Source organism: Crocodylus siamensis, chromosome 13 (assembly GCF_052110815.1).
Source record: "Crocodylus siamensis isolate JL-2025a chromosome 13, ASM5211081v1, whole genome shotgun sequence".
In the NCBI taxonomy this organism is placed as follows: Eukaryota; Metazoa; Chordata; order Crocodylia; family Crocodylidae; genus Crocodylus; species Crocodylus siamensis.
In genome coordinates this window covers 37,787,979-37,807,344 of record NC_143407.1, presented here as the reverse complement: position 1 = coordinate 37,807,344, position 19,366 = coordinate 37,787,979, and the positions used below count along the sequence as shown (strand labels likewise).

General features: G+C 59.3%; 3 protein-coding genes across 3 annotated transcripts; 1 reads left to right on the top strand and 2 right to left on the bottom strand.

Annotated features, from left to right (window-relative positions):
* Positions 1-89: 89 nt before the first annotated feature.
* LOC149854367 (tyrosine kinase receptor Cad96Ca-like) lies at positions 90-6,601 on the bottom strand. The gene is made up of 12 exons (XM_090025588.1): positions 5,532-6,601; positions 4,430-4,560; positions 4,121-4,226; positions 3,766-3,949; positions 3,371-3,509; positions 2,967-3,065; positions 2,429-2,589; positions 2,178-2,300; positions 1,936-2,047; positions 1,337-1,436; positions 1,025-1,124; positions 90-663 (listed from the first exon to the last, which is right to left on the bottom strand). The coding sequence occupies exons 2-12, from the start codon at positions 4,530-4,532 to the stop codon at positions 559-561; spliced, it is 1,332 nt and encodes a 443-aa protein (XP_089881714.1). The 5' UTR covers positions 4,533-4,560; positions 5,532-6,601; the 3' UTR covers positions 90-558.
* A 113-nt stretch (positions 6,602-6,714) lies between these two features.
* On the bottom strand, positions 6,715-15,076 carry POLDIP2 (DNA polymerase delta interacting protein 2). Its single transcript, XM_090025589.1, has 11 exons — positions 14,821-15,076; positions 14,152-14,233; positions 13,633-13,730; positions 13,112-13,208; positions 12,611-12,686; positions 12,306-12,413; positions 11,939-12,075; positions 10,893-10,919; positions 10,595-10,720; positions 10,093-10,172; positions 6,715-9,237 (listed from the first exon to the last, which is right to left on the bottom strand). Exons 1-11 carry the CDS (start codon positions 14,985-14,987, stop codon positions 9,123-9,125), a joined length of 1,113 nt encoding a protein of 370 aa, XP_089881715.1. The 5' UTR covers positions 14,988-15,076; the 3' UTR covers positions 6,715-9,122.
* VMA12 (vacuolar ATPase assembly factor VMA12) lies at positions 14,999-18,228 on the top strand. The gene is made up of 6 exons (XM_090025590.1): positions 14,999-15,264; positions 15,787-15,860; positions 16,087-16,176; positions 16,651-16,693; positions 17,143-17,255; positions 17,418-18,228. Exons 1-6 carry the CDS (start codon positions 15,099-15,101, stop codon positions 17,511-17,513), a joined length of 582 nt encoding a protein of 193 aa, XP_089881716.1. The 5' UTR covers positions 14,999-15,098; the 3' UTR covers positions 17,514-18,228.
* The last annotated feature ends 1,138 nt before the right edge of the window (positions 18,229-19,366 follow it).

Genomic DNA, 19,366 nt, shown 5'->3' with positions numbered 1-19,366 from the left:
GTGTGGCTTGTTCTGCTGCTTTAGCGCGCCGGGCCGGTGCGCCGCCGTCACCGCGCCGGGCAGCGCCATCTTGATGCTGCCCCGACACTTCCGCGTCCGGGGCACCCCGCACTTCCGCTCCTCCCCAAGTGGTGCTCGCCCATTTCCGCCCCGCTTCCGGGTGCCCCTCCGGCGCACGTGGCCCGGCGGCCCGCCCCGAGAGGCGCCGCGGCGAGAAAGCGAGGCCAGGCCGGGAGGCAGCGAGACGGTTTATTTATTCGTGGCCGCCCCCGCCGCCGCGGCTGCTGCCTGGGGTGACACGTGCCCGCAGCTCGCTGCCCCGGGAGGGCCAGGGGTGCTGCCAGGAGCCCCGGCGCGCCGGGCCCTCGGCCCCAGCAGGGCGATGCGGCCGGGCTGCAGGCGGCGAAGCTGCTCCTTCCATGTCCCGGGCCCGGCGCTGTCCGTGCCCCGCTCCGACCCGGCCGGGTTTTGCTGCCCTGCGCGCGGGCGCGATCCGGTCCCGCTCAGCGCCCCGTCTCGGGTGCCAGTGCGGCCGCCCCGGCCCCAGGCCGCGGCTTCTCAGGTGTAGAGCCCGGCTCTGGCGTCCCTGTCGCCCACCGGCGCCCCCGCTGCGAACAGGGCAGGGCCCTGCGGCTGGCGGCTGTCCTCCAGCTGCAGGTAGTCCTGAGGACAAGGAGCAGGAGACGTCAGCTGGGCGAGTGACAGCCCAGGCGCTGTTCCAAGCATTAACACTTCACTTTGCTCCGACCCGTGGCAGTGCAGAAGCAGCTGCAGGTGTCCCAGGAACCTATTCATCCCCACAGGAGCCTGCAGCTTGCTGGGCAAAGCACCCCAGCATCTGTCCTGCTGCTGTCCTTCAGAGCCAGGCCTTGCTTTAGCAGGAGCTGTTTACCGGGTGCCAACCCCAGCCGCAATGGGTTAGCCATGACCCCAGACTCCAGGGCAGCCCCAAAGCGCTAGGGGGGGAGGGGTTGGCAGAGCCTGGAAGGGAGATGGCGAGGTCCTGAAGGGCAAGTGCTCTCACCGCGTCCTCCTCCACGATGTCCTCCAGCTCCTGGACGATAGCAGAGAAAGGCGGCCGCTCACGGGGGTCGTCAGCCCAGCACTGCTCCATGAGCCTGGAACTGGGGCGTGCACAGCAGGGAGTCAAGCCCAAGCACACCCCTGGGTTAACAGCTGCTGTGGCACAAGTCCCAGGCCCACCCCTCTGTGCTGGGCCAGGGAGGCAGCCCCGCACCCTTCCCCCCCAGCTGGTGCTGACCGGACTGTGCCGCTCCCCAGCCAGGACCCCTAGCCAAGGCAGGCAGAGCCAAGGAACACATCCGGCCCTGCTCACATTTGTTCTCTGCATCCAGGTGGCCTGCTCATCCGGTAGCCCGAGCACACTTGGAACATCACTGTCTCAGAGTTGTCCAGGTACGGGTATGGGGAGCAGCCTGCAAGGGGAAACCAGGGGTCACCCACCTGTACCAAGGCTTGCCTTTGCCCCGCCAGTCTGCACAGGGCACAGGCCCAAGCCCAGCCGGGGTGTTATACCCTTCTCGCTGCAGGAAACGGGACCCCGTCCCCTCCTATCGGACTTTCCCCTCCCAGCAGCACAGGGCTATTCCCAAAGTTCCTGTCCTCGTCCACACATCAGCCCGTGCACTCACACTGCTCAAATGGTTGAGGGACCTGGTTCACCCCCGAGCCAAGCAAGCGAGAACCGTCGGGGAGTCTCAGCCTCCTCTTTCCCTGCTCAGCTGCACCAGGTGACGCAACACTCCTAGTGGGACGTGCTGGCCCGCAGCAGCTCATGCAGAGCATGACTCTATGCCCAAGGCTGTTTCCAGCAGGCAGGGTCCCAGGAAGCGTCTGGGTATCGCACCCTGCCCATGTGCGCACATGTGCACCCCCTCAATGAAACCAAGTGGGGCCCAGCTCTTGGAACGATACCTAGCATTTCCATCTCCCACAGCACGATCCCAAAGGCCCAGACATCACCAGCCAGGCCATAGACGCTCTCTCGGAAGTACTCGGGGGGGTACCAGCGCAAGGGGACCTCCACCTGCAATGTGGACAGCTCATGGCAGGGGAGGCAGGAGCATCCAAGGCCAGCACCAGTTGGGAGAGCTCGGCTCAGAGCTTGGTCCACCGTCCATGCCTGCCTCTGCAGAGGCTGAGATGCAGCCTCCTACCTTTGGGTGCCGGAGGGAGCCCTCATGGCCCAGCTCCCTGGCCAGCCCGAACTCAGCAATCTTGCACCCGTGCGGGAATGCACTGACCAGGATGTTGCGAAGTGCTAGGTCCCGATGCAGCACCTGTGGGGACAGGCCAGGGCCAGCGTATGAGCAGCTGGGTGAGACCTTGCCTTCTGCTCCCCGCCATCCTGCAGCTTGCCCAGTCTTGTGGGTTCCCCTGAGCTGTGGACCCACCTGCCAGCACTTGCCTGCTTGTCGGCGATGTGCTTCATGCCCAGGGAGATGTGGTAAGCCACCATGGTGAGCAGAGCCTGCAGGTCCCCACAGCTGCGCAGCTGCTCCCGGTGGGAGCGGAGGAAGGTGCGCAGCGTGCCAAGGCCGGCGTGCTCCAGGATCAGCACATAGGGCTCTGCAAAAGGAGTGGCAGCAGGTCAGTGCCACATGGACCCCAGGCTTAGCAGCGCGGCCCCAGAGCAGCCGCTGCCCTTCGCACCCCATCGCTGAACCAAGGTGCTCGAAAGGCCCCGTCTGCTCCTCCCTGCAGTGAGGGGTGGCTCTACCCTGCTCCCAGCAGCCTTGGTGGCTCATGGCCTACCTGACATAGCAGCAGCATCCAGGGCCTTGCAGGCCTCTGTCCTCACCTGTGCCAGGTGAGGCAGGGCTGGGCAATCTCCCCCGGACGGACAGGGCCCAGAGACCTGCCCAGGGTCACCCGGGGACCCTATGGCACAGCAGGGTGTCACAGCATCGGCGGGAGGAGCTGGCCTCCCCTCCTTCTCCCCTCACCTTGCTCCATGTTCCACTCCAGGAGCTGCAGGATGTGCTTGTGGTAGCCCAGCGTCGTCAGGATCCTCACCTCCAGCTCCATTCGTGCTGCCGGCAGGCCTGGGGAAGCCATGGGCACACAGTAGGGGCTGAGCACAGCCACCCTCAGCTGTGTGGGTGGCCAGTCCTGCCCCACCCACTACGTTCTGCCACCTCTAAGGTGCTCCCACATCCCTGGCGCAGGCTCCAGAGTCCACAGCAGTGCCCTGGGCAGCTTGCTGGGCTCGCTCTCTGGATGGCAGGGCCAAAGCAGGGACGAGCTCTGCCCAGCACTGGCACTTGTGCTGCACCTCCCACGCTGGTGCCCGGCTCAGCCCTGGGCTGGGGAGCTCTGGAAGAAGGAGAAGACGGAACCGTTTCCTCACCCTGGCGCCCAATCTTGCAGGTGACCAGCTTGTGACCCCAGCGGCTCCCAGTGCTCAGCCTGGCGCGGTAGAACTGGCCGTGCTTGCCATCCTTGATCAGCTCCATGAGGGCCACACCCTGCAGGGCACGTGCCAGGCCCTGGAAAGCACAGGTCAGAGCACCCGCATGGTCTGCCCACCCCACACAGGGCAGAGCACCCATGTGGCCTCTCCCTGCTGCTGCTGCTGCTGCTGGGAGGGTGCTGGCACTGCTGCAGGGCAGAACACAGCAGGGGACTGGCCGCAACCACCTCTACAAGGATGGGAGAGCTGGGGGGAGCCATCTGGAGCAGCAGCAAGATCTCCAGGGCCCAGGTTTCTGCAGCAGCCAGCTGCAGGCCCCAGCTTGGACTCACCTGCTTTTGTCTCCACATCTTGAAGGAGGTGCGTGCCTCCCTCAGTGGGTGCCATGCAGCCCCTGCCAGGGGCCTGGGAGCCCCCTGCCGGCACCCCCCCGTGATGGGCTGGATCTGGGAAGCCCCCACTTCGGCAGCGCGGATGTCATCCTGGCTCGGGTGCCTGCCTGAAGGCCGGCAGTGCCTGGGGGTGAGAGAGACTCCAGGTGACCCGGGCACCTGCCCATCCAAGCCAGTGGTGGGGAGTGGCAACATCGGGCTGCTGAGGGGTGTCCTGCAGTGGATCCCTAGTGCAGAGGCCAAACTAGTGGCCAGGAGCCTGTGCTCTCTGGAGTGAGGGCACAGGCAGACCTACCTCCTGCAGAGCACTGCAGTGGCCACGGACAGGCCCAGCAGGACCACAACCACAGGGGGGATGATGTGGGGGCAGAGGGCACAGACTGGTGTTTCCACGGACCCACCTGAGGACGAACGGAAACAGCTTTGCAGCTGCAATGCCACAAGAGCTCACGGCCCAGACCCAGCCTTCCACACCCTCCTCCCCTGACACCTTCAGCGCTGCACACTTCCCACAACTCCAGGGCCAGCCCATGAGGTCCCTGCCCCTGGCAGCAGGAGCAGGCCCTAGACAGCATAACGGCACTGCACCAGTGGCTGGCCTTACCCGTGGTGGGCGACTGCCGGGGGCTGTCCTGGGTCGTAGAGTTGAGCAGAGCCAGGGTCTCAGCTGTGGGGCTGGCAGAGGAGAGGGAGGGCCCCGCGCACATGGAATTCCCTGTCACTGCTCTCTCATGCCTACAAGCAAAGCCCAAGTCACAAGTCATATCCCCTGGGCACGCACATGCGGATGCAAGAGCCTGCCCGGGCCACAGCATGCAGCCATGACCAGGCCTAGGCGAGGTGGGATACGGACGATGGGACCAAGCAACCAGCATCAGAGACCCTGTGCAGCCAAGCTTGTCCTCTGGGCCATGGGGACAGCCATCCCTCTAGGCTGAGCAGGACAGACTGCATGTACCTGGGAAAGCCCTCTCCATGGTGACAGGGAAACTCCCCCAGGGCCCCCCAGCACTGAGGAACCCGACGCAGCCGCTGTGCCGTGGCCACAGAGCAAGTGACTCAATGCCTGTCCTCAGCCTCCCACACACTGAGCTAGTCTGTCCTCCTCCCTCAGAGACCATGTGGGGGCTGCCTGGTTCCTCCTGGCATGTCCCGGGCCAGGGACCCTGGGAGCTGGGGGGGACCTGCTGTCCCAAACAGTTGTGGGAGAGGCAAGCAGGTCCAGCCACAGCATCCATCAGGCAGCCTGAGAAGCACCCAACACTTGTCTCCCCTGCCCGTCAAGGAGACAGCCCGGGAGAAAGGCAGAAGACCCTCAGGATGCGAATAACCCCCCTGGCAGGGGAGGCCCAGTGCAGGGGCAGTGGAGCTGACTGCCCCATGGGAAGGGAGCCCCTAGCCCCTCCACGGACTGTGCCACTGGCTATGGGGCAGCGCTGGCAGGACCTCGCAAAGGCCCCTTCAGCAGGCTGAGGGCACACAAGCAGCACACCCGTCCCCAGGTTGGAGAGGGAAGCAGTGCTGGACAACTCGCCCGCAACCCCTCTGGCCAGCTGGGCAAAGGAGCCTGCTGGAGGGTGCATCCCCAGTGCCCAGCAGGACTAGCTCACAAGAGCTGTGGATCCCTCGGGGGCTGTTGGGAAAGTCTGACCCCTCCCCAGAGAGCGGGGAAACAGCTTTGCAGCAAGGACCAAGCCGTGACTCACCTGCCCACCCGGTGTCCGGCCGTCAGCGCCTGGCCTCAGCCTCCCAGGCACCTCTGCATCTGCACTTCTACGTCCAGCCCAGGAGCGTTTCCTCAGCATGCCTCACGGCGAGAGGAAATGGGGCTGAGGTTTTGCTGTGCTGTTGTCCCCCAGCTCACAGCCCTGCTGCTGTGGGGGAAATGTGGCCGTCTGACTGGAACAGAGCCGGGCTTCCTGTGCCGTCTGCCTACCGGGCGTTTCTCTGAACTCTCAGGGTTTTGCATACCCGCTGCCACTAGCCAGCCACCTTCCTCCGCGTCCAGGACGTGGGCCTGCAGGGGCCCTGCCTTCCAGATTTGCTCTCGGCAGCTGCTGTCTCGAAGGCTCTGTTCTTGCACTTGTTACAGGGCTGGGGTCCGCTTCACGGGCACCTCGTCTAAGGGCCACAGCAGCAGTCTTTGGTTCTCCCTCCCTGCGGTCTGGCCGAGCTGACAGCAGAGAGCAGACTCATTTCTGTCCATGGCCCTGCTTATACTCACCTTCCAGCCACTAAAGGAACAACTCCCTTGCTCCCAACTGCAAGCCAGGAGCTTGGTAAGATGTGAAGCGCACCAGACTAGAAGGGGCCCCTGGCCATGGAAGCCAGTGCACTGCACTCATGGCACCCAGCTACCCAAGAAACTCCTGAAGTCATCACTGCAGACCCTTACAAAGCTGCAGGGCCCGGACCCCAAATGCCACCACTGGCCTGGGAATAATCCCTTCCTGACCCCGAACTGGGCAGTAAACCTGACCCCGAGCAGAGGAGCAAGGACTCTAGTGGGAATCTCTGGGTATCCACATACTGGCTGGAGCAGGTTTTTCTTCCCTTGGCTGGCAAACCCAACGCTCCTAAAAGCCTCAGAGCTCTCCCAAGGACACAATATGGCCAAAGGACACTTCCCCAGGACTGATGGCACAAACAGGACACTAGTTTCTGTCCCTCCAGGTGGGACATGCAGGAAGCTAGGAGGGAACCAGCATAGTGTCAACAGCTCCAAGCTGGAGTCAAACCCTGAGCCATGTGGTCAGGGCCCTGGCATCGCTGCAGGGCACTGACAGAGTCAGGGTCTGCAGAGCCTAACCTGCTGGGCAGAGGCGCCAGAGCAAAGCACCGCAGTGGGGAGGGGGCACCCGCAGGGAATCAGAGCCACAGGTGCACCAGTTCCTTCAATGCTTTATTGACTAGTGATTTGTACAGGTATTTACAGACAGTGAAGCCAGCCCTTGTGCAACTCTGCGAGCCTGGTTGCAGCTCCCCGAGCTCTGCCATTCCCCACTAGCCCCAGGGGGAAGAAGCCATCAAACCGACCCATGCAAGGGCCCCTGGGCTGCATCACCCCTGAGCACAAGCTGGTCAGCCAAGATCCTACTTACATGCAGCCAGCCCTGAACTCACACTACTGGGTTGACTGGAGCCCCAGCAGTGCTCTGCCCCTGGGTACAGCCTCAGGGCAAACGTTGTACTCCCCCAAAAAACACCCAGGCACAACCCTCCATGGGGGCACCCCCTGCTCTGCTCTTGACAAGGTTAGACCTCTTGGCAGCCCAAAAACCCAGCGTGAGAGATGACCGAACAAATGCACAAACAGCCCACGGCACAGGCAGGGCAGCTGCTACTCCACTCTCCATTGAGCAGCTGCCAGTTCCCTGCCTTGCTGACAGTGCCTCCCAAAGGGCTGTTCCCAAGGGGCTTTAGCACGGGACGGGGTGAGGTGCTGCCAACCACCCACTGCTGTAACTCAAAAGAACACACACCAGGAGCCAAACACACGCTCACGCTACCTGCTAGCAACAGCCAGTCCTGTTGCTCCGCTACCTTCCCCCATAAGGACCCCAGGGGATGCACATGCCATGTCTGATAACAGACAAGTCAGGAAATGAAGGGATGAAAGGGAGGAAACCGCAGCCCTGTAAGCAGCTGGTTTCTCTCGGCCCACTCATCTTACTGGGGCACAGCACAGGTCACTAGCCATGCTGTTTCTGAAGGGTGGTTGTTCAGAGGAAACAACCACAGCAGCCCTGCTGCCCTTGAGACTCTGCAGAAAAGGGGACTGCTCAGAGAAAGCAACAGGTCACAAAAAGGTACTATGCGGGGGCTTTTCAAGGGGGAGGAGTGCCAAGATGCAGCTTTTCCTGGATGAGGGCTCTGGGCTCTACCAGTCCTACTTCAGGGCAGCTCCCACTAGCAGGCATGCAGGGAGGGCAGGGGAAGAGAAGCTTTGTGACCAGTTCTGCTGGAAAACCCTTCTGCTCCAGACACAGCCTGGCTTCATAGCGGGGAGTCAGTTTGGGGGGGGGGGTCCAGAGCAGGCAGAGAAGGGAAAAACAGGATGAGACTGGCCTTGCAGGCAGCCTGATCCTTGTGCACTCTGCAAACCCATGCCTGCTTCCAGTCTCAGCACGCACGGGGAGGCAGCGCCTGAGGTCACCATCAGCAGGTTCGATGCAAGAGTCTCTCCACTGTGCCCTAAGCTCCTGCAAATCTGCCCCAGGTTCAGAGGGCTGCCAAGACCCCCAGACCCAGCTGCAGAAAGACAACCCCTGGCTAGGAGAGCAGTGCAGGGCCTTCACATCCTAAAACAAACCCCTACAGCTCTATGCAGGCACCAGCCAAGAGGGAATGCAGACCTGCCTCCAGGCAGCAAGTGAAGCAGCATGCAGACTGCAGCGAGGAGGTCACAGCCCACGTGCTAGGACCTAGAACTCAGCAGGCTGGGCACCACTTCACTGAAGCCAGGCGGTGGCCCCAGCTCTGCAAGGAGGGAACCTTCGTGTCCCAACAGCACTCACCAGGCCAGGGCACCACAGCCGTGGGGACTCTCAGTTACATATGAGCAGGGAAACGGCTTCACCACTGGCAGCGAGGCACACACTTCTACAGTTCAGCGGGGGGGGGCTCCTTCCTATGACTTTTAGCTCATCTCCGAGCATGCAAAGAGCAGTGACAACCTGATCTGCACCTGCTGCCCGCCCCCCCATGCTCTGGCTCTCACCAAACCAACGCAGCAGCAGCACAAGTTGAGCCCCAGCAAGCGTCTCTGCTCAGAATGCAGCTCCAGACAGCAGCAAGCAGACTGCACCAGCAAGGACTGCACCCAGGGAAATGTCTGCATTTCAGCCACTGCTGGGACTGAGCTGCAAAGCAAGAGGTGTGAGCTGAGCTGGCTGAGCTCTGCATAGGCCTAGCTGGGGCAGGTGGGACAGACGAGCAAGCTTTGGGGCATGGAGGAGAGTGGCTGCCTGCCTTTAGGAGGGCCAGTTTAGAGGGAAACCTCACGTGCTGAAGAACTCACAGGAGGCTGGGAAAGCACCAGGCCTGACTGCTGCAGGAGCACAGGCCCTCAGATGCCAGCTCAGGCCCTGGCAAGCACCGCAAACAAAGGGAACGGGCAACTGTTACAACTTATACCACTCACATGCAGCCCGAGCAAGTCAACGCCACAGTTCAAAACACTCTCCTGAGACAGCGGTTAGAACAGAATGGTTTAAAGGTGTCAAAATGCTGCGTCCTGGCTGCATTGTGCTCGGGAGCAGGGCTCCGTGCTCCTCGGTGGTCCGCGCTCTATGACTCTACCAGTGCAGACCGGACGGGGGAGTCTTCTCATCCTTGTTGCTTTCCAGGGAGAAGGGGGGGATTCGCACATCGAAGTGGGAGCCGTCGGGCTTCTCAAAGCGAAAAGTGCCCCTGCAGGACCAAGGCAAAGACCAGACAGGCCGGCCTGTGAACACAGGCTGTCACAGGGCAGCAGTGCAAAAGCATCAGCTCTGCCCCGCCCTGGGGCTGTGGCTGCCTTCTAGGTCCAGCCCAGTGGCAGGAACACATCCCTGTACCAGGGCAGCTCACCTGTGACAAGGCTTTTGGGCAGTTCAGTGCATTCTCAACACACAAAGGCTGCACCACCCCATGGGCTTCTAGGAGGGGCAGGCACAACTCAGGTAGCCTGCATGAAGTCTTAGCATGAGTTAGGCACCCACAGGAGACCAGGGCAGGACCCATCTCAATCGAGTCTGCCAACAGGTCCAGGCATGCAGTAATTTCCTAGCTGTGGCACTAAGACCAGCAGCCTGCAGCTGGGTAGTCAGCAAAAGGTGGGCTGTGCTGATGCAGACTGGCTTCTGCAGGGTCTCTTTGTGGACACAGGGTTTCACAGCCTGGCTCTTGGGAAAGGTGACAGTGCAGTAAAGCCAGGCTCCCTACAAGCAGCCTGAGGGCAGAACTCGCTATGCATGCATCAGCCTGAAGCCACAACCTCTGCATGCAGCATAGTACATGGTGGAGAACCAAACATAGGAGGAGGACGCTGGAAAGGCTCCAGCTCCTTCTGAGCCTGGCACACACTGGGGTAGAGGCAGGAACCAGTTCAGAGCTCACGCCAACCTCAGGCCAGCAGAGACTTCTGGAGCCACCGGGGACTAGCCTGCAGATAGGCAGCCACTAGTCTGTTCCCACCCCTACCCACTTCTGAGCCCTGCCAGCTCCAGGTCGTGAGCGGTTCTGTAGTGCAGCCCTCCCAGTGCCACGACAGCGCACGTTGCTTACCACATGTGGCCGCTGGATGCCTGCAGGGAGACATGACTGCTGTACTGGAACGCTGGTTGCTCTTTGGATAGGACTGGCTCCTAAGGAGATACAGACCCCATGCATTAATTGAGCACCTTTCGATTTCTCCTCAGCCAGCTCTTGACAGAAAATCTGCTTTGCAAATCTCTGCTGGCTATGAGAAGCCACCTGGCAATTGCTCCCCATCCCACCTCCTGCAGCCCTCAGGGCCATCACCACCCAGGCAGTTCGAGCCTTACACCTGCAATTCCCTGACCTACCATCCCATCTCAAGCCCTGGTTAGATGACTGCATGTCCAGAGACAAACATCTGGCTGAGCTCTTTCCCACACACTGAACAGCCTGGGAAAAACTGCTCATAGGTTCTTCCATAAAACACACTCTCCCTGCTGCCTCTGGGTGTGACATCCTGGAGACTCAGCCCCTAGAGAAGTGGCCCTGAGGACAAGCTGTTTCACAACAGGATCCAGGCAGTGCTTACCCGTCCTACCACTCCTCGGCCCCGGACAGTTTCCAAGGTGCCAGATAAGCTAAATATCCTCCAGTGCCGTTCTCGGAGCTGCACCACTTCATTGTCAAGGTTCTCCAAGCGGATACAATAGCGCCACTGGACACAAGACAGTCAGTTAGCAACAGCCAGAGCGAGCTACCAGTAGCTAATAACATGGGTATTGGGAATCACCAACTCAGAGCTTCCCTCCCCAAGAAGTATGACAGCAGTAGGGCACATTTCCCCACAGCAACAAAACTCCCTCCCCAAGGTGTTGAGCAGCACTTACCCAATAGACATGTGAATTCTGGGCTTCCTGTCAAAGGAAAGAAGTGACTTTAGAGAATGCCCTTCAGCTATCAGCAGTGCACAAGCACAGAGGACACTGTCTCATAGTGCCAGGCACAGACAAGCCACATGGGAATGCAGCACAAGGTGCTGCCCCAAGTCAGTCCTTATTAGTCCCAGTCAGCTGCCTGCTGGCCCTGCCCCGTGTTCGGCAAGTAGGACTGTGACCAGACAGCCCTACAGGACCCCTCAGCAACAGGGGTCTGATGGGACACTGGCACCTGCGTCAGTGCTAGGAGACACCTAACTCTACCTCGTGCTGGGTACTTGACTCCCCAGTCGGAGGAGCTGTACATCAGTGTGGCACCAAGACCCTGATTCCATCAGGACCTATATCTCATGGCTTGCAGCTGCCTTACAAGCATGACTTCACAACTTCTTTATTATGAAGCAGGACATCTCCATGGGCAAAGTCCCGGATGACCATCCCATAAAAATACAGCTGGCTAGCACAAACGCTATTATTTTGGTTTCTGCTCCCCAAACAGTACGGTTGAATCAACACGAGGAAACAAAGGATTTCTGCGGAACACAGAGAGCCCTGGGTCGGGGAACCCTCTCCCATTAATGCCAACAGAAGAGAAATACCCTGCTAGTGTCACACCCCACAGAGCGAGGCTGCGGGCAGAAGTGTCACTGAAGAGCAGACTGTGCTGGTGCCATTTCACCTGCACTTGGTCTGTATCATCAGTGCTGTTCATTTTGGATCCCACGGTGAAACTTCTCGCCTGCTGTTTGCTAGCTGCTCTCACAGAGCATCCAAGGCATTTCACAGTCACAAGCGACAAGCGGGATGAGGTGGGGGAGCTGTCCACAACCCTTCCCTCCTCACCTTTCCATGCTGGGACACCTGTTTGTAATTGCAAGTGTGGCAAGAAGTCAGGTCCTCCAACAAGTGAGGCTGCAGACCTGATTCTGAGGTGGTATCCACCCTGGAAAGGCTGGGCATAGCTTCAGTGACCAGAGGATGACCAGTGTCAGACCTACCCTCATGCCCATGTAGAAAGGGATGACAGTGACCCGGATGTTGTCGGTGGTTTCCCGGTGCACATCAGAGAGCTCCAGCCAGGGATGGTTCTTCTCTTGCCACGCACACAACGTGTCCCTCGCTACAAAAGGTGGAACTGCAGGGAGTGAAAAGAGACGACCACATCACACACCAGGTACAGATGCTCCCAGGCACCCCCTCCTTGAATGGATGCAGTGATCAGCCTGAATGGACTCTGTTAGAACAAAGCCACCTCCTGGCTCCTGTACTGGAGCACGGTAAGACACTGTAGGCAAGACAAAGACCTCTTAGTGCACTCATCTCCTGGCCTTCACTAAGGCCTGACTTCCAGCAGCAGGAAGTTACCTTTTGTCTGGTCATATATGAGAAACCTCTCGAACAGCTCATGCTGAATGGGCACCTGATCAGTGGAGCTGTAGGGAAGGATGTCCTCATGGCTCACGTAGTCCAAACCTAAACCAGAAGCCGAAGTAAACCATGAAACACCATGAAATGAAGCAACTATCCAGAGCAGTCTGAGCAAGGAAATTAGCTTCCTTCACGACCAGCTCAGGAAAAAGCACCTCATTGTTAACCCTGCATCAGCACACTTAGCCTCCAGCCACAGCTATTAGATGCCTCAAGAATCTGCAAGGAAGATGTTTCCTTACCTGGTATGGCGTAGAGGGCTCTGCTGTCATCGTGATTTGCCAGGAACGTAACTGCTTCTGTCTGTGACCTCTGAGACTAAAGAAGGGCAATTTAATACCACAGATGCACAGAAATCCACATTAGTTTCCAGCCATTTCATTACGCACACCCAACTCCTGTCAAAACACCTCTGCCACATTAATTCTCCTAGAATGACTTGCAACCCAAACCCACAGGGTTTTGTAGCTACTCCCAACCCATATCATGCAAACAGCCAAGGAAGTGGACATGGGGAGAGGAATCAGTCTAATGCAGAAGAGCGATGATTCGGCACTCCTGCCTGTCTTCCCCAGAAGAACAGTGACCAGACAAACAACCAGTTTGTCCCCGAAACATTCCCAGCAGAGTAGACAACTTCAGCCACAGAAAAGATGCTCCCCCCATCAGCTGCTGTCTGTGCCCAGACAACTCACACAGGTGAGGAGTCCCTTGGCACCCACAAACTTATTGCAGTTACTTACTATGTGCGGACAATCCCGAGCATCTATCAGCACCTGGTAGTAGGTGTGAGTTTTCCCTTTAACTTCTTTAGATCCGTGACCCGCTGCATTCTCGCTCCTAAACAGAAAGGCGCAGGCTGAGCTCGAGAGCACCTTTCCCGTCCTGCTCCTACAAGACTCCACCCCCAGCACCGAGCTCATATCTGGGCCTCGCCTACACGCAAAAGCTCTGCCAGCCTGGCCATGTCACATCACTCCTGTGTCAAACGACCCTGCGGAGAGCAGAGGGAGCCATTTGACCCTCGTTTTTTTAACAGGCACAAATAGCATATGGCCTTCCTTGAAACCTCTGCCCTTCTGACAACCCAGTCTAAATTCACAACCTAAGTGATTTCTCTTCCAAGCACAGACCCCACCCAATTCTCCTACAGCCACTGCACACTCAAGGCATTGCCCCGCTCCTGCCTTGGGGACTGCACAGAACAGGGAAAGGCTGGCACAGGACAACACTAGGATAGAAAACGAGCAAATCTGAACCCTACTTGTCTTGGACGGGGGAAGTGACATCCCGATCATACAGTCTGGCCTGCCAGGGGAACAGAACAATCCCGCGGTATCCGAACACACTGTGCAGGAAGAGCTGAAAAGGAGAAACAGGAATTGGAGTCTGCGCTGGGCGAGCAAGGCAGGAGCAGCAGCAAAGCAGAGAGGAAAGGGGTCGAGGCGCAGATTACTACTGCAACAAGACTGATGAAGCATTGCGGAGGGTTCTTGCCCCACGACGATGGTGACAAGGGTTTGGGGCAAGAGAGAACCGTGTCTTGGCCCCACGAAACTTTGGCTGATGCCCAAATGCCAGGAGCCACGGGCAGGGCAGGGCGAGCGCAGGCTGGAGCTGCAGATGCTATTCCCCAGCACCGAGCTGACTAGGCGCCAGCTGGCAGCGCGCGGGCTCCACGGCCCTGCCCGGCACCGGCGAGAGCGCTTGGGAAACTGGCAGAGCGACCGCAGCCGACACAGCGGAGACCGACCGACCGGGGCCTCCAGCCGCCCGCACCCACCTGCCCCGTCTCGTATTTGCCGTGCTGCTTCGGCGCCTCGAACATGCCCACGGTCTCCAGCACCTTGCCCTCGGCGCGGTTCCTGCGGGGACACAGGCACGGCGTGAGCCCCAGCCCCACCCCAACACCCCCTTACCCCAGCAACACATGGGCACCCCCACCCTCTCCCCCCGACACACCCCTCACCCCAAAACAGCACCCCCAAAGACTGGCCCCGACACACGGACACCCCAAAACAGCGCCCCAAACACACACGGAAAGCCCCCCAGACACACGGACACCCCCAGGACCCAAAACACCTGCCCCAAACACACACAGACAGCCCCCCAGACACACGGACAGCCCCAGGCCCCAAAACACCTGCCCCAAACACACACGGACAGCCCCAGGCCCCAAAACACCTGCCCCAAACACACACGGACAGCCCTCCAGACACACGGACACCCCCAGGCCCCAAAACAGCTGCCCCAAACACACACGGAAAGCCCCCCAGACACACGGACACCCCCAGGCCCCAAAACACCTGCCCCAAACACACACGGACAGCCCCAGGCCCCAAAACAGCTGCCCCAAACACACACGGACAGCCCCCCAGACACACGGACACCCCCAGGCCCCAAAACAGCTGCCCCAAACACAAAGACAACCCCACCACCCACCAGGCCTCACCGGGACGAGAGACACCGCCGCGGCTGCGCGGGCAAGGCCCCGCCCCCGAGCCCGGGCCCCGCCCCGCCGAGCCCCGCGAGGCTGCGGCCGCCCCAGACCGGCACCGCCCGCGCCCGACACGCGCCCAGCGCCGCCACCAGGCCCCGCCGCGCCGGGCCACCCGCCATTCCGCCTGCCCTGGCCCGCGCGCGGCCCTCGCGTCACTTCCGCCGCACTCTACGGTCCTTCCGGGCTTCCCCCGGTGGCTGTAGCGGGGGCGGTCACATGACCGGGCCAAGATGGCGTCCGCCGTGCGGGCCGGGCGGCGCCTGTCGCGGGCCGCGGCGGTGGGCGGGGAGCTGGAGCGCGCCGGGGTCCCGCGGGCGCTGTGCGCCGAGCTGCGGGCCGGGCCGGTCCTGCCCTTCGCGCTGCTCCGCCGCCTGCACGCCGCGCTGCAGGACGCGGGTGAGCACCGCCGGAGGGAGGCCCGTGCGGGCTTCGGTTGGCGGGACAGGGCCGCTCCGGGGACTGAGGCAGCGCTTCCCAACCCTCGGGTCAGGACACAACCGCGGGTGCCAAGAATACGGGAGCGTGGCGAACAAACTGTAAACACCAGGGCGCCCTTTAACGGAGAAAACCGGCGCGGGATGGGGGCGACTGCCGCTCTTCTCTTGCAGGAGCCTGCCCGGGCCCCTGCCCCACACACGCCCCCAGCCCCATGCGGGAGGGGCAGCAGGGTGGGAGCGAGGGGCGCTGGCCATCGGTGCTTCGGACTGGGCCCCGGTACAGAACAAGGGTGAGAACCCCTGGCCCGGCTGAGCCGTGGAGTCTGTCCAGCCCTGCCCCCCGCCCCCCATCTGCTGCACAGATACGTTCGGAGGCCACAACGAGTGTTTTTAAAACCCGGTGATGCTGGGAGGTGTCACATGCTAAGGTTCGCTGCTCGCCCTGATCGATAAGGAGTGAGCAGGTCCTTTCCTCTTGTAGGGAATCCGGTGTACCTCCACGAGCTGCTAGAAGGCAGCGAGATCGACTTTCCTGAAGTGGAGAAGCCTCCCAGGGTACGTAACAAGGGTGGGATTGTCCCCTCGGGGAGAAGGTGAGCTCTGACCTTGCGCTGGCCAGTGCAATATCAAGACTAGCTAGGCAGTATGGGCCCCAGGGTCTGCGTCTCGTAGCTGAGGCTTGTAAGCACAAAGGAAACAGGGACCTAAGGAATGTGCAAAAATACACAGATGGCTTCTTTGTTCTCAGTCTAGTTTTTCCATGTTTATTCTCTTTCTTCAGAATCCAGAGCTGGTTGCCCGCCTGGAGAAGATAAAGGCTAAGCTTGCCAACGAGGAATACAGGCGCATGACAAGAAACATCAATTGCCAGGTCAGAGGGAAACCAGTGAGGCTGCCAAAGAAAAATAAACCTGATCTCTCTCTTCTCCATTAGCTGCATAGATTTACTTAACCCTGTGGTACTGCCGTAAGTGTCGGTGCAGCCAGCCACAGCACCCAGCTTTTTAGTGAATCTGAGTCTATAGCTCAGAGGCAGAAGCATCCTGGAGTTCAGAGGAGACCTCTCTCATGTAGGTCCCCTGTGAACTCCTGCTAGGCTCCAGACTCGCTCTGGAGGCAGACACTGTCTCTCTGACGCTCATGCATTTGTCAAGAAGAACAAAAAACTGCCAAATTGGTATTGTAAAGGATGGAATCTGCAAGCAGCCCTCCAGTTGGCGCACACAGGGAACGATATAGTTGGAGGGTTGAGGGTAGGAGGCCATGCTGAGACAGTTTCCTCCTAGACTCCTAGTGGAGACAGACATCTAAGTGTTGTGTTTCTGTTTTTCCCTTATTCCCTTAGGATGTGCACCGGGATGGGACTCTGGCTGATCTGGGAAGGCAGGGTAAGTCAGGTAGCAAAGCAGTGGTGAAAGCTGAGTAAATGCTGTCGCCTGCCTGTTTTCAGAGAACATCCCCTTCCCTCTCCAAAAAGGGCCAGAGGCTTCCCAAAATGCTCTTAAATGTAAAGATATGCAACCTACCAACAAGACGGTCCAATTGTAGTTCTTAACAGTAAATAAATCATGGGACAGATATTTGGCTTGTCAAAAGGTGAAGGGCTATAGGAAGTCTTAGTGGATCAAAGTCTGGAGGAGATAGAAAGTCCCCTGAAAGATGTGAGATCTGCTACCCTGGCCCCAAACAGCATGGCCAGTGAAGTGAGACTAGTCAGTTTGCTTCCTTTCTAGTTCCAGCTGGCTGGCAGCCCCCCTTTTCCATTTATATCTCAGGTGACAGACAGAGGTGCTTGCAAGTCGGAATAAAAACAGCCTCTTCTCTCTTCCTTCTCCAGTTAGGTCAGTGAAAGCTCTCATCATCACCATATTCAACTTCATTGTCACTGTGGCAGCTGCATTCGCCTGCACCTACCTGGGCAGCCAGTACATCTTTACTGAGACAGCAGCGGTGAGTGAGCAGAGGCTTCTTTTTTTGAGGACTCCCAGACTTGCTAGGGGCTGGCTCTGGGCAGGTTAGGCAGATGTGGCAGGAATGCAGTTTCTCTCAGAAGCAGGAATCTGCCTGGCACACTCAGGCAGTATGACTAACAGGTTTTCTTTCTGCCCCCAGCGTGTGCTGTCAGCTGTAATAGTGGCCTCGGTGGTCGGTTTGGCTGAAATGTATGTGATGGTGAGGACCATAGAAGGGGAGCTTGGTGAACTGTAGTGGAGGCTTCCACCACATTCTGTGATCTTTCAGCTGGAGGCCACTTTCCTACCTTGTGGGCTAATTATCAAGGCCACAAACATGCCTGGTGCTGGACTGTGAATTCCTTGCAACTGGTGTTGCTTCTATGGACAGTCTCTCTCCTCCCACTGCGCTCCCTGCCTGCCCCCTTTCTGGAATTGAGGCATTGGGTGCACTGACTGGTGCCTGCAGCCTCGAAGAGGATGTCCACACGGACCTTTCAGAGCATGCACACAGCCCCGGGAGCAGCAGGAGATGAACTCTGCCTCTTTCTGGCTCCTACTGCTCCTTGTTAGAGACTACCTGGGGTATCTGGGTCTCTCCCTGCTCCCTTCATGTCAGGGCCAGCTCCATCTTGGGTAGAGGTCTTAACACCTGGTTTCTGCAAATGCTTTTCCTTCCTACAGGTTGAATCCCACCCTGCTACTTTAGGGACAGGGGGATGTGTAAACCTGTTCAGGACTGACCCACCTCCTGTGTTAACTGCATTGCTTCCATCCTCTGCACATGGCAGCTCCTGGACAAGGAGAAGGCAGTCCAGGCCCCAGCCCTCCACTTGTGCAGGCTGACTACCTGCCTATTGCCTGACACTTCATAGAGCTGTTTGCCATTCTCTTGGGAGTGGGGGGTTGGGATTGCTCAGGGAACCTCTCCCATTGTTAATAAAGTTGAACCCTGCTTCTGAAAAAACAAAGTGAGCAATTTGCTTCTGCACAAGTCAGGCTAGAGGCAGGGGCAGCAGCATGTGTGGGGGCTTGCAACAGGGTTGGGGGAGGCAGAAGATCCCCAAATCCCTCGTGCTGTTTGAGGGGGAAGCTGGGAGGAAATCGCCCACTTCCTCCCTGTTCTATGCAAGACCGGGCTTCAGGGCAAGTCCTGCCTCTCCCTCTGCAGATGTGCGCTTACCTTGCTGTCATCTGCTCCAGCCAGTGTCTCAGTTTCCTGTATTGTTTGGAAAGCTTGGCTTGCCCTCTGGACCAAAGCCACAGTGTTGCAGCTGTGCTGGGTCCAGTAAGCCTCTTTTCCCACCAGCTCACCTCTTCCTGAGATCAGCTGTTCCCTTGGCAGGGACCCTCGCAGGATGACCTGCTGCCTACCCAACCCCTGGGCTGCAGCATAAGAGTTGGCTGCAAGAAGGACAGACTCTAGCACCTGTTGATCCTATTTGCTGGGCTACAAATGTCAGAAGCCTTTAGCAATGAGAATGGGAGCCAGGAAGGAGCAGAACACAAGCCCTCATCCCCCAAGCTGACCCTGTCACTACATGGTCTTGTGCTGTGATGGGTCTTCCATCTCAGGAAAGCTGATGGGTTTGCACAGCCAGCCTGTCTCAGAAAAAAAAAAAAGAAGTGAGCAGACCCTGCATTGAAACCCAAGTGGGCAAGGCTGATACCAGCTACACCCCAGCAGCTGGCTGTTCCCTCCTTCCTTCAGGGGCCTGTTCTACTCCCTTTAGCTTCAGTGGAGGAGGACCCTGGCCCTTCAGCCACCCTGAGGTGACACAGACTCCTACAGAATCGGGCAGTGAGCTGCCAAGAGAAAAACTGGTCCCACAGGCAGCTGCAGGAAGCCTGCCCTGGGCTCTGTTCCCTGCCCCAGGCTGGGCAGAGCCCAGGGGCTGTGGTAGACTGGACTCGTAGCAGCAGCACCACACTGCAGCAGGCAGCTGTGGCTTGGAGGCCAATGCCCTGGCCTGCTTCCACTTGATCCCCTGCAGCAGTACCCTTGTCTGGCCTGGACAGACTTGCACTGCCTCGGGGGCCATCCCAGAGCACCCACCTGCACCCTGGCACTGGCCCCTGCAAGCCAGAGCGCCTGGAGCCGCTTGCCAG

Bases quoted from the DNA above. Each gene is read 5' to 3' on its own strand.
- LOC149854367 (XM_090025588.1), bottom strand. From the start codon at position 4,532: ATGTGCGCGGGGCCCTCCCTCTCCTCTGCCAGCCCCACAGCTGAGACC. The intron at 2,301-2,428 runs GCAAGTGCTGGC...CTGTCCCCACAG, and splicing joins AGCACATCGCCGACAAGCAG to GTGCTGCATCGGGACCTAGC. The intron at 2,048-2,177 runs GTAGGAGGCTGC...TCCACATTGCAG, and splicing joins GCTCCCTCCGGCACCCAAAG to GTGGAGGTCCCCTTGCGCTG.
- POLDIP2 (XM_090025589.1), bottom strand. From the start codon at position 14,987: ATGGCGGGTGGCCCGGCGCGGCGGGGCCTGGTGGCGGCGCTGGGCGCG. The intron at 10,920-11,938 runs GTAGGTCTGACA...TTCCTTTGACAG, and splicing joins CTTTCTACATGGGCATGAGG to GAAGCCCAGAATTCACATGT. The intron at 9,238-10,092 runs GTAAGCAACGTG...TTGGTCCTGCAG, and splicing joins GCATCCAGCGGCCACATGTG to GGGCACTTTTCGCTTTGAGA.
- VMA12 (XM_090025590.1), top strand. From the start codon at position 15,099: ATGGCGTCCGCCGTGCGGGCCGGGCGGCGCCTGTCGCGGGCCGCGGCG. The intron at 16,177-16,650 runs GTCAGAGGGAAA...TTATTCCCTTAG, and splicing joins CAAGAAACATCAATTGCCAG to GATGTGCACCGGGATGGGAC. The intron at 17,256-17,417 runs GTGAGTGAGCAG...TTCTGCCCCCAG, and splicing joins TCTTTACTGAGACAGCAGCG to CGTGTGCTGTCAGCTGTAAT.